We start from the raw sequence: 15935 nt of genomic DNA on the forward strand, positions 1-15935 counted from the left end.
TTTCAGATAATAGAAAGTAGTGTGTATTCTTCAGGGTGCTCTAGTGTCATTCACTTCAATCATTTTTGCTCAAGGAGAACACTTAAGAGAACTGGCTATGGCCACCCAGATACTTTTGGCGGGAGGGAGAGTTCAAAGCGTTGGAAGTTGTATGTAATGTTGTGTGCCTTCTACAGTTTTGTTTTTTGAGCTACTTAAAATGGGTGTTCAAAATAAATGCCAAACCTGCATATGTGATATTTTGGCATGTGCAAGATTCTAATAATGCCAAAAAACCATGTGCCAGTACAGTATTTGAGACATGAAACACTATTTACTGGCTGAATTAGAAAACTATCTCTTATGAAGGAAGATATTCAAAACAGGTATTCTACCAATTTTCTCATAAGCACATACTTTTCTGTGCTTCTCCTCCATTTAATTCTCTTTTTTTCTCCTCCAGTTTTGTGCTATTTTATTTTCTGCCGTGTGAATGTTTTAGTCTATTGTGATGATCTGTCACATGCACCAATTTATCCAGCATCATTTTTCTACATAGATGTAAAAATATGTTTAGCTTGTTTCCTTAGTCATATTTGTATTTCTTAACAGTGGGGCGGGGGAATCTCTTCTGCAGAGTTTTGTCACTAATGTGAAACATTCATTTATTGAAAATACAAAGACCCATATTAACAAGCACTATTTGAACCAGGACAAGGGTATTATTCAAAAAAACAATAATCCAATTTTCTGGGTGTAGTATTTGGGCTGCTTTACTCATTCTGGTACTTACATATTTACTTCCCTTTTTGTTTATCCATTTCACTTAATGATTTTTTTTATGTTGTTACAGACATCTCAACAGTGAGCATGCGCTGGATGATAGAAGTACAGCCCAATGTAGAGTGCAAATGCAGGTTGTACAACAGTTAGAGCTGCAGGTAAAGATCATATTTTATATTAATATTTCCCAGTATTAATTGAGTCCGATGAAATGAGTTTTGCTTTGCCCAACTGTAATTTAAAGAAGAGCTTCCATCATTTAAAATTTTTGAAAAGATTGCCATCTTGGATCTCTATTCATATATAAAACTGAAAAGAAAATGGAAGTTTAAATGCACTACATTACTCAAAATTATCAGTACAAAATTTAATTTATCCTTCAATTTATTCTACACTGAAACTTTTTTTGGGGGTGTATACATTTTATTCCAGTGTGTAGAATTGGTGAAAACATGGAAATGGCTTGTACTGGTTTCCAGACTTGTCCAAGATTGGAATGGAGATTGTCTTACTCATCAAGCTAAACATTCATTTCTTTACATTTCATCACACACAGACACACACACACACACACACACATATTTCACAACTTTGAAATATATGAATTCCTCTACTATTGGAAAAAAAGATTTGTTTTAACATAATTTATTAAGGATTTATTAAGGGAATGAATTTATAGTGTATAAAGATGAGCAACTACAGTATGGTTATCACTGCTTTTTAAGTGTATTTAAAAATCCTTCCAAGCCCTTGCCTGTCTATGCCTTATTGCTTTTTGTGGATTGACTTTCTTTGTGTGCAAGAGAGTAGGCAAAAGGTTAGCCAAAGAAGACAAATTAAAAACAATGTTGTACATTCTATAGTTACCATTAAAAAAAAAAAAAAATCCATCCTATTTTGTATGCAAGATGGTAATGTAGAGATATATGGAAAGCCGTGGGCTAAGTGCAGAAGATAATTACATTTGGAATTTTACTGAGTTAGTCATTTACAGCTTCAAATAGTTATAGAGAAAAATCAGCAAAAACACACTTAAAACTTTTTGTTGTTACTTTTCCCAGATAACCATGACTTGTATTTTTAAAAATTCTCTTTTATCTTCTTATCTCACAAATTAGAATTCTTTTGTCCAGATATCCTCCTAAATTTTACTTTCTGCAAAACCACGGTCATGACGCCCTCTTATTAGTATTAACAATATTTTAATACAACTTCTTTTAGAAAATCAAACACAGCAGGAATGATAAACTTCAGCAAGATGTATTTTATGAAAAATGTTACATAGTTAGGAACAGGTTTTCCTTGCTGGCTGCAAAAAAAATGGAATTTAAGCTGGTAAGCTCAGAGGAGGTTATCTATCAGGAAAATATTACCTGTATATTACAACTTGAGAAAGGTGAATTTCCTGTCGTGTTTTTTTTTTTACATGTATGTGTGTATGTTTGTGTGTGTGTGTGTAGATATAGGTATTTCAGTAATAGAATAGCTGGAAGTTTAGCAAGAAAGGGCTTCACAATTGAAAGCACTCAAAATATCAGGCCTGCCTTAGGTAGATGGTTCCCTAAATTAGCAGCCTTGTAGGTCATTTATTCCCAGGATAGTAAACAGGGAGTTCTTAGGAGCAGGCCTCAGGCTCAGTCAGACGTCTCACTATATCTAGATATGAACAAATGTAGGATTTCTGGTCCAGTTGTTGATTCCTTCCTGCTGTCCAGACAAGGGAGGGAATTGGTGAGCTTATGGCCCACTCCTTTTTCCTGCTCTTTGCCTGGGTTTCATCTTCAGGAGACAATAGCTACTGAGGACTTAGATGACACACTGGACCAGTTCCTATCCTATTAATCTCTTACTTATCCCCATTAGATGCCAATATAATACAGAGATCTCCCTATAAAGTCTGGAGTAGTGATATTTACTAGGGACAGTGTGGGGAAATTCATCTTGGTTCACATTTTGATGTGATTCTCTGTAATCTGCACTTCCTGCAAATAAGTATATGAAACTAAACACAGTTTTGCTTCAAAATGTGCTAACAAAAAATGTGTATTGTCGGGAAAATGTGAAAACAATTTTTGTGTGTGTGTGAAATAGTATTGAGCATCAAAAGCCTGAATTCCACAGTGAGATACCGCCTGCAGTCAGGTGAAAAGATCTGGTTCCTCATCCATTTCTTCCCCTCCTCACCCTGTGAGAAAAACAAATACTTTGGCAGGGAATTGATAGCAAAGCTTGTTAGTGGTCTTTGGCTCTTGCTCTTAAGTCCTGGAAGACCTCCACTTCTGACATCAAAACAGTGTAGGGACATAATGAAAAAGGTAATAGCAATGGATGGACTGGATGGACCAATCTGTCAATTTCCTTCAGTTCACCAAATTTCTATGTTAGTTTGCTTTAAAAAAAAAAAGAAAGAAGAAGTCCCTTGTAAAAATTCATAGTTTTAGTGCCCTTTTTTTGCAATGCATTTTTAATATACTATTTGTGTAAAGTGCTGGTGGAGTTAGTATGACACCATAACCTGTCCCACATTCCAGGTTGGCTGCCTCCACACAAATCTGGGATTCCTGCATGCACAGTTACCGTACTTTTCCGTGTAGAAGACTATGTTTTTTTACTCTAAAATAATGTTCAAAATAGGGACGCGGGTGGCGCTGTGGGTTAAACCACAGAGCCTAGGACTTGCCGATCAGACGGTCGGCGGTTCGAATCCCTAGTTACATAATTTAAATGTTTGATTTAATTTAAATGTAAGTGCATTTCTTTTTTTCTCAATTGTAATTGCACTTATAGGCTGCCGTTCCTCCAAGGCAGTTCACAGTTTTGAAATACCAAAACAAATAAAGGATATAAAGTGTATAGCTTCCCTTTTGGAGTGGGGGAGGGGATGGGAGAAGAAAGCCACCCATCTATAGCAGGCCTTGATTTTATCGTTGCCTTCACACGTCTCACCTTCCTTCCCACAGGGTGGGTGAGGAGAGGACAATCCAGCTGGGGCAGGACCTTATGTCATCGTTGCCTGCCTCCATTGCTAGCCTTTACATTAATCTACTAACTTTATTCTTTGAGGGGTATTTTACAGTCAAGTGGTGTATTGTTCGATCAATCAATCATCAATCAATCAATCAATCAATCAATTGTGATTAATCAACTAAATATTCTTTAAGCAGTTGACAGGACTAGGGGGCTTCTTTTGGGGTTGCACATTTGAAATATTGGTGTGGCAACCACTGGTATCCAGCTGTTCAATTATCTGGAAAATTCTATTTCAGTGTTTTCCAAAGACTTCTATGCAAAACCTCACATTGGGAGATAATGTGCTTCTGACAGGTTCCTGCTTGTGGAAAATGCTCCTATACTTTTGGGTTAGCCGTCACACGTTACAGTTTCAGGCCTGAGTGTGAATGCTTTCCCACGGCTTAAAAATCTTAACGTGAGGAGTGATCCCAAAATACATGTAAAGTCAAAATTAATTAACTGATTAAAGTGAATAAAATTGTGAGTACAGATAAATGATTAGCCAGAACATTTCCATCATTAGAAACCTCTGTGAACAGATATACAGTCGTACATCGGAAGTCGAACAGAATCCGTCCCGGAAGTCCGTTCGACTTCCAAAACGTTCGGAAAACAAAGCACGGCTTCTGATTGGTTACAGGAAGCTCCTGCAGCCAATTGGAAGCCCCATCAGATGTTCGGCTTCCAAAAATAGTTTGCAAACCAGAACAGTCACTTCTGGGATTGTGGCTTTCAGGAGCCAAAACGTTCAAGAACTAAGCCGTTCGACTTCCAAGGTATGACTATATGTCCCATTAGTTCAGGAATGGAGAACTTGTAGCCTTCCAGATGTTGTTGGACTGCAACACCCATTATCCTTGGCCATTTGCCATGCCAGTTGAGGCTGATGGGAATTTGAGGTGAGCAATGTCTGGAGCTTTCCCATCCCTCTATTAATTCATAGCAAGGGCTGACCATAGTCTGTAGTAGATTTGACTTAACTGATCTCAAGTTAGCCCTTTGACTCCTGGGATTATGTCTGCTTGCATTGTCTGCAAAACAGGTAGAGCAAAAGGAGCATTGATTGACTCCTGTGAACTCTCCAAGAAATGCAAGTAGAAAATAAATGTCATGTAATAATATTGTACTTCCCGGCCATGAACACCTGAGACCCCCAACTTGCACACTTGGAGTTTTACCTATTATGTCCTCTGCAGCGCTTCCATCTCCAAGTGAAAGAAGTATTTAAACTGTAGTTTATTATTCGTCCTTGGGTATTATTCTCACAAAAATATGGATTTAAAACCCCTTGTGCTATATTTTGCCTTTTCTCTGTTAGCTCTGCTAGATTGGAGCTCTTGAAAGATAGCAGAGTTCCCAATTCCTAGAGAAGAGCTGTGTCAGTCTGTGCAGCAAAAACAATGTAACATTTTGTAGGATCTTAAAAACAAGCACGTTTTAGTAGGCACAAGCTTTCATGGACTAGACTCCATGTCATCAAATGCATGCAAGTCACTGCTTCATTAAAATTTCTGATGGTGACACTGCAAAGAACAACCTTCCTCCATATATACATAGGAAACGAGCTTATACCAAGTCAGACTTTTTAAAATCTCAGGTGCTGTAGTCTGTTCAGACTGGCAGTAGCACTTCAGAGTATGTAGCAGAAATATTTCCTATCACCTGCTACCTGATGCTCTTAACTGGAAATGCCAGGGGTTAAATCACCTGTATGCAAGACCTGTGCTCTAGGCATCTCAAGGCAGGGATGAAAGGCCCTTCTTTCGAACACTGGAGGGCTGCTGAACAGTGTCAATAATGCTTAACAAGATAGACCAATAGTCTGACTTAGTGGCTTCAATCGCACATAATGCTAAACTGTGGTTCAGTTCTAAGAGCCTTTGACACTCATGCCCAATTTTCCTGCTACTACACAGCCAGGAAGCAGGGCTTCGGCAGAGTTTAGTTTCTATTTCAATGAGGCTTGTTATCACAGGTGAACCAGGGATTGTGCTGGAACAAGTTAGTGTACTAGGCCATCTTCATAATAAACTATGCCTGTTTTGAAACTTACTGATGTTTGTTTCGATTCTTGGGAGGCTCCTAGTGATCATTGCAGCACATACAAGCAGTGCCAGATTTACGTATAAGCTAAACAAGCTATAGATTATGGCCCCACTCTCTTGGGGGCCCCCAAAAAATTAAAGGAAAAAAACCTGCTTGTACATTTCCAAAATATAAGATAAAAAACCAAATAAAATAAAACCTACATACAGCGACAGTGTTTTGTGTTGTGTGGGCTCCTATGATGTAAGTAATGGGCCTCACCTGCTAGCCTTTCCCTAAAATATCACTGCTTTGCTCATTGCTATATATAGGGTGCCTACATTCTGCATGGACTGTTACGTGCAAATGGCTTTAGGTACCTATTAGGTCCATAAATTACCATATAGCATATATTCAACACAAAAAACAGCGACAATTTGTTGACAAAGGACAACTGGACATATAAAGGACCCCATGACCTTCAGGAGCTTAGGGCCTCATCAAACCTAAATCCAGCCCTGCATACAAGTAGTGATCATCAAATGCAAAGTGTTACAATGACAGGTCCCTGTGTTCCTAAAGAGGTCTGCATTCACAACTCCATCACTCATGGCAGAAGGCAGGAGCAGCCTGGAGCTGGCTCAGATCAGGCACGGAGACATCAAGTGAAAACAGTGAGGCAAGATTGGGATCCAGGTGTTTCCACCTGTCTGCACATTCAGTGGGTAGAACAGGGAGCTCTGCACCGTTGGGGTAACACTTGTAAATTGGCCCACGCGGCTGGGTGGAGGGACACCTTAGCCCAATCTGTAGCCTAGCACTAAGGGGGTTATGCTGTGTGCATAAGGTTGAGGGCTTTTCCACACATAATACATGATTTTCTCTTTCTTCATGGAATTGATCCTTAAACAGTAAATGAAAGTGTGTCAAACAAGAAACCCTGTTTGCTATAATATAAGAAAAATGTGTCTCTTCCATTGTGGTTGTTTGCACTTTTGAGAGAACCACTGCGGAACTGCTTACTAGCAGTGTGTAATCATTATGGAATAGGCGTGTGCACAGTATGCAGTATACAGAAAACAATGCACACAGCGGAGAAAATTTCTCAAAGACATAATTCATAACACAGATAGCCCTGAAAGTGGCCCTCTGGTTTACCATTTAGTCACAAGTTAGAAGTGCAGCCTCCCCTCCACAAAATACCATTAGCAGCCACAACTTCCAGACCTTAGGAGCCCTTTATGGTGCCATGCTGATGACAGCTTACTCACTCCCATGGCTTAACAAGCCCTTGCGACTTCTTCTGGATGATCTAACTGAATAGACAGGAGTTGCTAATGGAGTTAAGGGTTTATATTAGTATTGCTTTTTGACCCGCAGAAAAGCAGCCCAAAGAATCCGTTCATTCTTTGTTTTATGTTTTTGTCTTGAAACCAGAAGTCTTTCAAATGTTTCACTTACAGAGTCCTGCCCTTGCTCTAAATATCTGATTATCTGTCTTGTTCATTTCCATGGCTCCTGAAATTTATTCTGCATAATCCTATACCCCCTTTCCTGAGAGGAATCCCTATTGAAAACATTGTGACTTACTTCTGAGTAAGGCATGTATGGGACTGCACTGGTTACTAATTTATTTGTTTTAGCTCTATGTGTTTTAGCTATACTGCATATGTTTGATTTTGCTTTAAAAATGCAAATAGCTTTGAAATCTCTTGAAATGTAATACATAATTTTAAAATGAATAAATACACCTGTCTAAATATTTTAAAACCTGAGTAGAAAGCTTGGAATACAGGTAATCCAGCAGCCTTTATTGTTGCATAATGCTTTGCTCAAAGGCCCTAACCATACAGATGTGTATTTTGTGCTTTGAGGTCCATGCTCCAGCAAAAGAACCATCTCAATTGTCTTTTGAGTTTCAAAACTTTTTTTTTTTATGAGCTGCACCCAGAATGCATCTTGGTGGCCTGAGGCAAATGCGATTAAGAAAAGGAGAAGCCTTACTTTCTCTTTTCCCCCTCTTCCACAATTAAAGCTATCTCCAGTTCCTGTTCTATGCAAGAACAAAAGTTTGGTGCACCTTCGATTTCCCCCCCAAGAGTTGAGAATTAGCAGCATTTGTTTCATTCTCATTGAAGATGCTAGGTAGGGGGCAAAACCATTGGAGCAGTGCGGAATAGTTCCACAGGGTAGGGAATCTTCTAAGTTTATTTTAAAAGTTTAACCAAAAGAGCACACACTTCTTTTACTCACCGCATTTTCCTTTGTGCTTTGCCTCTTGCCCATGAATTGGGACAGGGTTGGTGAGCAAATATGATTCATTAATGTCTTTTAGCTGTCACGGCTGCAATGAACGCACTGGTGCCAGCAGGTCTAGAGCTGCTTCAGTTGAGAGCTAATGCATTTTGCTTTGCAAAAAGCTGATACCCAGCACCTAGAGTTTTGTTACAAACACACACACACACACACAGAGAGAGAGAGAGAGAGAGAGAGAGAGAGAGAGAGAGCGCGCACCATATAACATTTCTGAGAAATTAATAAGTTTTTGTTTGTTTGTTCTGGATTCTGTTCACAAAAATAACTTATGCCATTTTTCTTTCCTGTTTAGCTTTCGAAAGACAAAGAGCGCCTGCAAGCTATGATGACACACCTACATGTAAAGTCAACTGAACCAAAAGCTACACCTCAGCCTGTAAGTATCTGCACTGACAGAATAAAGCTTCACAACAGCCTCTTTTCCTACCTAAGAGCATAAAAGACATGCGGGCTAATTTAAAATACCCATCCAAGTGAAGACATGCACATTCTTCTCCTTTTTTGCGCCCTCCCCTGTGCACATCCTGTGCTGTCCTCAGAACTTGTGATACGGGTTAGGGGGAAATCCCCAAGCAGATTAGGAGGGGGGCAGGGGAGGAGGAGAGGGGGAACAATGCTCTGCTGTGCAAGAAGAAATCCTTGCACTAACAAAACGTTCTACTCAGTGCCACGCTGAATTCAGCCCTAAGTGTTTTATGTGTATTTGATTTGATTTTGCAAAAAGTAAGCCAACAAGTCTACTCATTTACCTGCGCACTCAGCTGGACTTTAAAGAGTAGACTTTAAAGTTATGCTTTAACTATTTTAGGAATGACTGTCTACTCAGAAATAAGGCCCACTAAGCACAATGAGAGCTCCCAGTAAGTCTGTTTAGGACTGAAGCATACATTTTAAACTAGCTCAGAGGCTGTTCTCCTAATTTACATGTATAAAATAAATGAAGAGCTCTACCAGGGCGAAATAAATACTATGAGGGATGCAGATAGCATGTACCACTTGGTCAGCCATCTTATGGAATTCCATCCCCACTTTATAGCCAGATATTTAAGTAGGTTATGAACAAACACAAAGTGATGAAGATGATCAGAATCATCTAATATTTATATAGCACCTATCATATTCTAGATAATAAATCAGTTTTGGATTCACGTCATAAGGAATGCTCGAAGGAGTGTGTCATACTCTGTTCAAGAAGGAAATCCTGAACAGTTTGCAAGATTATGAGCAGAAAGCAACACTTGTTGTTTAGTTGTATCCGACTCTTCGTGACCCCATGGACCAGAGCACGCCAGGCACTCCTGTCTTCCACTGCCTCCCACAGTTTGGTCAAACTCATGCTGGTAGCTTCGAGAACACTGTCCAACCATCATGTCCTCTGTCGTCCCCTTCTCCTTGTGCCCTCCATCTTTCCCAACATCAGGGTCTTTTCCAGGGAGTCTTCTCTTCTCATGAGGTGGCCAAAGTATTGGAGCCTCAGCTTCAAGATCTGTCCTTCCAGTGAGCACTCAGGGCTGATTTCCTTAAGAATGGATAGGTTTGATCTTCTTGCAGTCCATGGGGCTCTCAAGAGTCTCCTCCAGCAACATTACCCATCTCTTTTTTAGGTGTGTCTCTTCCCTATAGAGAGATAATTCATCGCCTAAAAGCATAGCCTAGAATAACTCTAAAAAGTTGCACAGGAAAAAAGTGGAGAATATGAGATAATGGTGAACAGCACAGTAGTTCCTAAACAGGTCCTACTGAAGTATGCTAAGTCTATGTGAAGTGTATTTGTTGGTGGAAAAAAAAAAAAAGATTAAGGGATGTAAGGGATGACATGAGAGGTTTTGAATATGAAAATGCCTACTATTCCCCTCATTGGTTCCCCCCCCACCACCTATCACTGTTCTAGAGCAATTTATTCTCCAGGGAACCTGGAAAATACACATTCCTTTCTAGGAAAACAGAGGTGCAGGGTGCTTTATGTTCTCTGTTTCAATAATATGTTCTGTTTCAGACATTAATTTCGGTCCACCAACTGCTCATAGGCACGCTACCATATTTGTGGGCTAATAGTCTTTGACTTGTATTTAGTTAGTCATGTGTTCGTTTTATTTAGACTGGTCAAAAAAGTAAAAAAATACAACAAGTAAACCAATACTTGACTATTGTGCTGTATCACTGCATATTGTTTACAATCTGCATATTGATTAAAGTTGACTATAGATCATCAATAATCAATTAATATTTGCATAACTCAGAATAAAATCAAATAAACGCAGTGTACCTTTAAATCTTACAGATCTTAAAATCATCAGGCAAATCACTGCCTTGGTTTATCACATGAAGCAATTAGGAATTTTAAGGTATTTTAATTAAAGGAGTAAAATTAAAGTATCTTGCATTTAAGATGTTTGCTTATCGAAATTTTTGAATGTGAACTCCAATTCTGACCGATGAACTACTTTTTTAACATAAGATCAAACATTTCATTAGAATCCCTGATCCCTTTCACTCTCTTGATCCATCTTATTAAAGGATTTTCTGCAGAGTAGATTCTTATAGAGTGATGCAAAGAGCATAATGGTACTCTAAGTATAATGCACAGTTAAGATATGCTTTCTCCTTACGTGCAGCTTTCCTGTAATCCCCTATTCTAAAAACAAACAAACACTAAACAATATGCATATGATAAAAAGAGAATTGCTTGGAGAAGCTTAGTTGGAGAGCTCCATCTCTCTTTGGTAAGGAACCTTGTTTCTTAATATCTGCAGCTGCTTTCTTCTCTTGGACCCATAATCAAACACCCACCCCTCTTCTCTACAAGGTGGTAGCACTCTAGAAATGAATTCAAGCAACATGTAGGTTACCTCTGCCCAACTGAGCACATACCCCTGGCCCACACTAAATACCAGCTTTATAATTGCACTGCTAAAGCTTTGCTGGTGATGCTGTATGACTTTGTGGAAAGGTTCTTCAAGGCTTCTTATAGTGGACATGTGGAGAAGCATCACCCATGCAATAGGGGTTATAATCTATAGGAAGTTAATGCGTAGTGATCTGACCAGTATCCGGCTGCTGAAAATCTGGGAACTTTTGACCATGAGCTCCAGCTGTACCAGTTGGGCATGCCATGATAAGTACTGCAACACAGCTAATAAACAGGAAAAAGCAGTAGGAAAAGGAAAAAACTGATCTAGGCAATGTGGGAGGGAGGATGCACTTTCTTGATTAGTATTAAAAATGTTTTACATTCTGGAAAATTATAGCTTTGATGGGGACCTCCTACTAAATTTATTTTTAACTGCTCTATTGAAAATTCTGTACCACTAGTCAACATTATCTCTCAGTTGCTCAGCACAGTGTTTCTCTATTAAAAGAAATAGGCATGAATATTTTTGACTGAAAAATTAATAGCTTTTGAATTCATACACAGCAGGTTTTCTTTTCCAAAGAAGTCCAATATCGCTGCACAGCACTTGTATAACCATTTATTTAGAGTCCAAGTCAAACCTTTGACAGCTAGAGCAGTGTTACAAGCCAACATAAAGAACTCCAAGATGTAAACCAACAATAGGCAGTCTGTGTGAGGTTTGCCATTGTCAAATACATAGATTGTTTGGATTAGTTTATGTAAATGTACTGTTGTATTACCCTTTGGGGGGAAAAAAGATCACATTTGTGTATGAAAAGTGGTTTCGTTCACAGGCAGCATTATAAATTCCTTATCCTTTAACTTACATGTTAGAAGTAAAAATTGGTGCCTGACAGGCCTATATTGTGTGACACTCTGTTGTTGGATTGAAACGGCCTTCTTTTCATTTATTGAAATATAGAAAATTTTATTATAGATACCATCAGATAAATCAGAAATTATTAAAATATGTATAGGTGAAGCATTCAAAAATTAATTATAAAATGTAGGAATATAGTGTTTTGCATATTGTGCTTTCCCTGTGAGGGGGGAAATAGCAAAGGCATCACAGAGTCTAGGCTAGACCTCACTCCTTTTAACTCAGCAGGATAGAACTTTGACTGGGAGAGATCTGATGACCAATACTGTAATGCGAAGTATTCTCTACACCCAGTAATTAATTTTTCCTTTCTCCCTATGACTGATGCAAGGTGTATGTTAGCTTTAATATCTTTGCCTATTTTTAAAGGCGAAAGTAAGAACTGATGCAAACTTACTAATAAAACACGGATGTAAAATTGCGGCTGAGTGGGGCTTGTAATGCTTGCATTAAAAATTCACCATCAGCTAAAAATTGAGGATCTGGCTGCACAATATGAGCTTTAGCTGTCTATTATTTGGTTGCCATAGGTGTTTCTCGTTAGTCAAGTGCTTTGGTCTTGACTAGGTACATAAATTAGCACCATATTTTGCTGAACTCTTTGATCATTTCCCAGTGCTACACAATGAATCAGGAGTCCATCCAACCACAGAGAGCAGCAACTTGTCAGATATAATCACAAGGAGAAGCATGTATGAGATTATCTCCTTAAAATAAGCAATCTCTTTGCAGCGTGTTGGAAGTGCTTGCACGTTCCTTAGCTATCATATATCAGCCACATGCTTAAGGTCCTGCGGAAGTGAGCATAATTCCAGTAAGTGCATATTGAAAGAAATCCCTTTATGAACAGCTTTCAAACGTGGTGGGTGTGGGTGGGGTGTACACACAAGGTGCTTGCCAGGATGCAAAAAGAAGGCACTCTCGTTAAGAAAAATATTGGTTAGGCGAGTGAGCAAGTTAGCAGGTATAACCGTGAGGACCAAACTATATAGGTATGCCTGTGGAGGAGGAAAGCAAAGCCAAACCTACCCTGAACTGGGTGAAAATTGTAGCAGGCAGTCAAGTGTATTTTCCAAAACTTATCTCTGAAACCCCCATTTGCTTGTGGAATTCACAGTCAGTGGATGGTGTGAAATGATAGCTCTTTTCATGTCTTTAGGACCATGGTGAGAGAAGCCTTCTTCCTGATCTCTTCTACACAGCCCACCTTGTGTTCATAACCTGACTGGGTCAGGAGGTGAAAACTGTATTCTTTCCCACTTTTTGTTGTGTTGATTGACTAGGCGGGAGTTCGGTGAACCTTAAGGCACTCCAAGACCCTCGTAGTCTTGCATACCTCTGTTTTCTGTTAGTCTGCTGGTTCTTCTGAGACTTGGGAGTGAAGGAGCGTGTCCTCAGATGAACTGTCAATCTTTGCTTTGCTTTAGAGGGGTAAGCTCAAACAGTCTATTCCATGATTTAGGGAAGCCCATCTTAAGATAACTGCTTTTCTAGTCACTCCTGTTGTGTGAGGCATTCCAAGAGTAGAAGTGGCTGGAGAATACCTGTCCCTGTGCTCAAGGCACACATCAAAAGGTGGCTGTGCTTTCTGTTACATCCTACTGTTGACCTGTAATGTCAAAGAAATATTACAGCAGTTCACATCACTATTTTTAATTTAGTGTCTGAAATAAAATTTAACTGAATATTTTATCCAGTATTCTCTTAATCTCTCTGACGTTTTTGTTTATGACAGAACTTGGAAGCATTGATATTCTAATGCACTGATATGCTTAATGCAATAGTTGTTCTATTATTTTCATTCATGCATGAGGTTCAGATGACAGAGGGAAACCAAGGCACAATGTGCTTTTCGATGGCACTTTCATAGCTACAAATTGCGCCTCGGGAAAGAGAGAAGGAATACATTCTTCTTTCGTTGGCTCAAAAGTGTTTTTTGCATACCTGGCAGTACATCCGTCTTTATAGAGCTGACATAACTGTTGGCTATTTTTTATGTATTTTCCTTTACCCTAACCACAGCAATTAGGATTGTTTTGAAATCCTGTTTTTAGCAACTGTAAAAACAAAGCATTAAAAAATAGCCTTTTAACTGTGAGGTAATGACTGAGCATTTTAGCTGCTGTAGCTGTATTTTATAGTTTGAAAAATAATGATATGTAGCAATAAAAAGAGATTTGCAAATGCAACACACAAAAGCTGTTTTTATATACTGTTTTTCATTAAGTCCCACTCCTCAACTTGGGTTTCCTTAGTATCCCTGCCAATAACAACACCTGCTAAGTGATTGCTGCCTGCCAAATCCTGTGTTGCGTGCAGAATATATATATATATATATATATATATATATATATATATATATATATATAATTTTCGTGGATGAAGTGTTAAAGCACACTAAATCTAACAGTCCCAACACACATCCACTTTCTGTGGCTTAGCAATTGGTGTCCATCTCTGAAGTCCAATTACAGCAACTGTTTTAGCCATGATCAGAATGGTAGAATCAACAGTGGAGAAATCGCTGCCCTAAAGCACCACAGATGGGCTTAGCATAGCTTGTATGATTCCCCCCCCCCCCCCCGCTTGAAATCTGCTAGTCCTTTTGGTGTGTTTGCTGCTTTTTTGTCACTGTTTGCATGCATTACCTTAGACCTAATGGAAGCCATTTTAGCTATTATTCTTTTGTGTGTGTTTGCATGCGTACAAACGTACATGTGTAAAAAATACTGTTAATGATTTATGCAGCAATGGTGAGGTACGGTTGGGTGAGACTTATTTTTTATTCCATTTAAGAACATTATTCTTTTTAAAACAAGCAGGAGAAAATTCAGGTTATTATTATTATATATTTATTTCTGTCCCTCCTTTTTCCCTGATGGGAACACAAGGCAGCTTTCAGAAAAAAATTAGAGCCTTTCTGAGTGAGGGGAGGGGGTTAATGCCTACTTCAGGTTAAATTGTTGCAGACTTAAAAGTGCAGTGAGAAATTGGCTCTGGTGTTATTTTCTTTGATAATCCTTTGCGATAAGAAGATCTTGGTCATCTGATTTTAGGACAGTTCACCCACCTATTATTTTAAAGCCGTTTAGTAGTCAGAGTTGCATTAGAATTGTCAGAAGATATTCCAGAAACTGGTGCATATTCCTACATTGACTTTGGTTGGTTGTGGTAATTAAACATATTTTTGAATTGTGTAGAATAGGGTTGCTGTATTTCAAAAAGTGAAAATCCAGACACAAAAGTTGAGCTTTTTATTGGCAAAGTTGTAGTTGAGCTTTCTTTTCTTTTTGCCAAAGTTGCTGAGTTTTGTTTTTTTTTTTTTTTTTGCAAGATCTTTAAAAAAGAAGTTTTTGAGCTATTTTTACACTTCCGACATGGGTTGCCACATGTCCGGATTTTCCTGGTCATTCTAGTGATTTTCATCCAGACACCATTTCCAATGGCCAAATCCTGGTTATGTCCAGAAAATTCCAGATGTATGGCAACCCTAGTGTTGGATCCATCCTTAGGCAGAATACAGAGCCAGCTATTTCTCAGCAGGAGAGAACAGAAATAGTTATTAATTCATAGTTATTGTCTATGTTCAGGTACAAACTCCCAACCATTTCTGAACCACACACAGTGTCACTTACTGACAACGCTTACAAGATGGAAACCAGTAATGCTCAGTCTGCTTGTTGCTGGACAAAAACAAGTAGCTAGTTGCCATAAATGCCTGGACAATGTAAGATTGCGCTAACACGTCCAAGTTGAGGACCATTCTCCACAATAATAAAGCTTGGGTTCAGATTTGTCTCACTCAAAATAAATTCTACCAGAGTGGAAGCTTTGTGTCGGTCAAATGCCTCTGTGAGCAACTTTTGAAACCAGAGCAGCATGTTTTTAAATAGAAAATGCAAACATTGAGAAATGGCGTGGCATTTCCATCAGGAAAGGAGACCTTCCCAGTACAAACCCTTCCTGATCTTTGCCCTGCATAATCATCTTTGGCTGCTGCAAAGCCAGAGTCTAGATGGGGCTTTTTTCATTGTTAATTGATGATGA

General features: G+C 38.9%; 1 protein-coding gene across 20 annotated transcripts in view; it reads left to right on the top strand.

Annotated features, from left to right (window-relative positions):
- Nucleotides 1-15935, top strand: part of FOXP1 (forkhead box P1) — a 553244-nt gene that overhangs the window by 502854 nt on the left and 34455 nt on the right. For all 20 annotated transcript variants that reach the window (XR_014154059.1, XM_081852731.1, XM_081852742.1 and 17 more), the window contains 2 exons: nt 833-920; nt 8408-8491. Coding sequence is in view for 19 of the 20 variants with exons in the window: in XM_081852731.1 (XP_081708857.1) it covers nt 833-920; nt 8408-8491 (172 nt within the window). In the remaining variant the exon portion in view is untranslated. The remainder of the gene's footprint in view (nt 1-832; nt 921-8407; nt 8492-15935) is intronic.

The sequence above is a fragment of the Podarcis erhardii genome (assembly GCF_964252035.2).
Source record: "Podarcis erhardii genome assembly, chromosome: 2".
Taxonomy (NCBI): domain Eukaryota; kingdom Metazoa; phylum Chordata; class Lepidosauria; order Squamata; family Lacertidae; genus Podarcis; species Podarcis erhardii.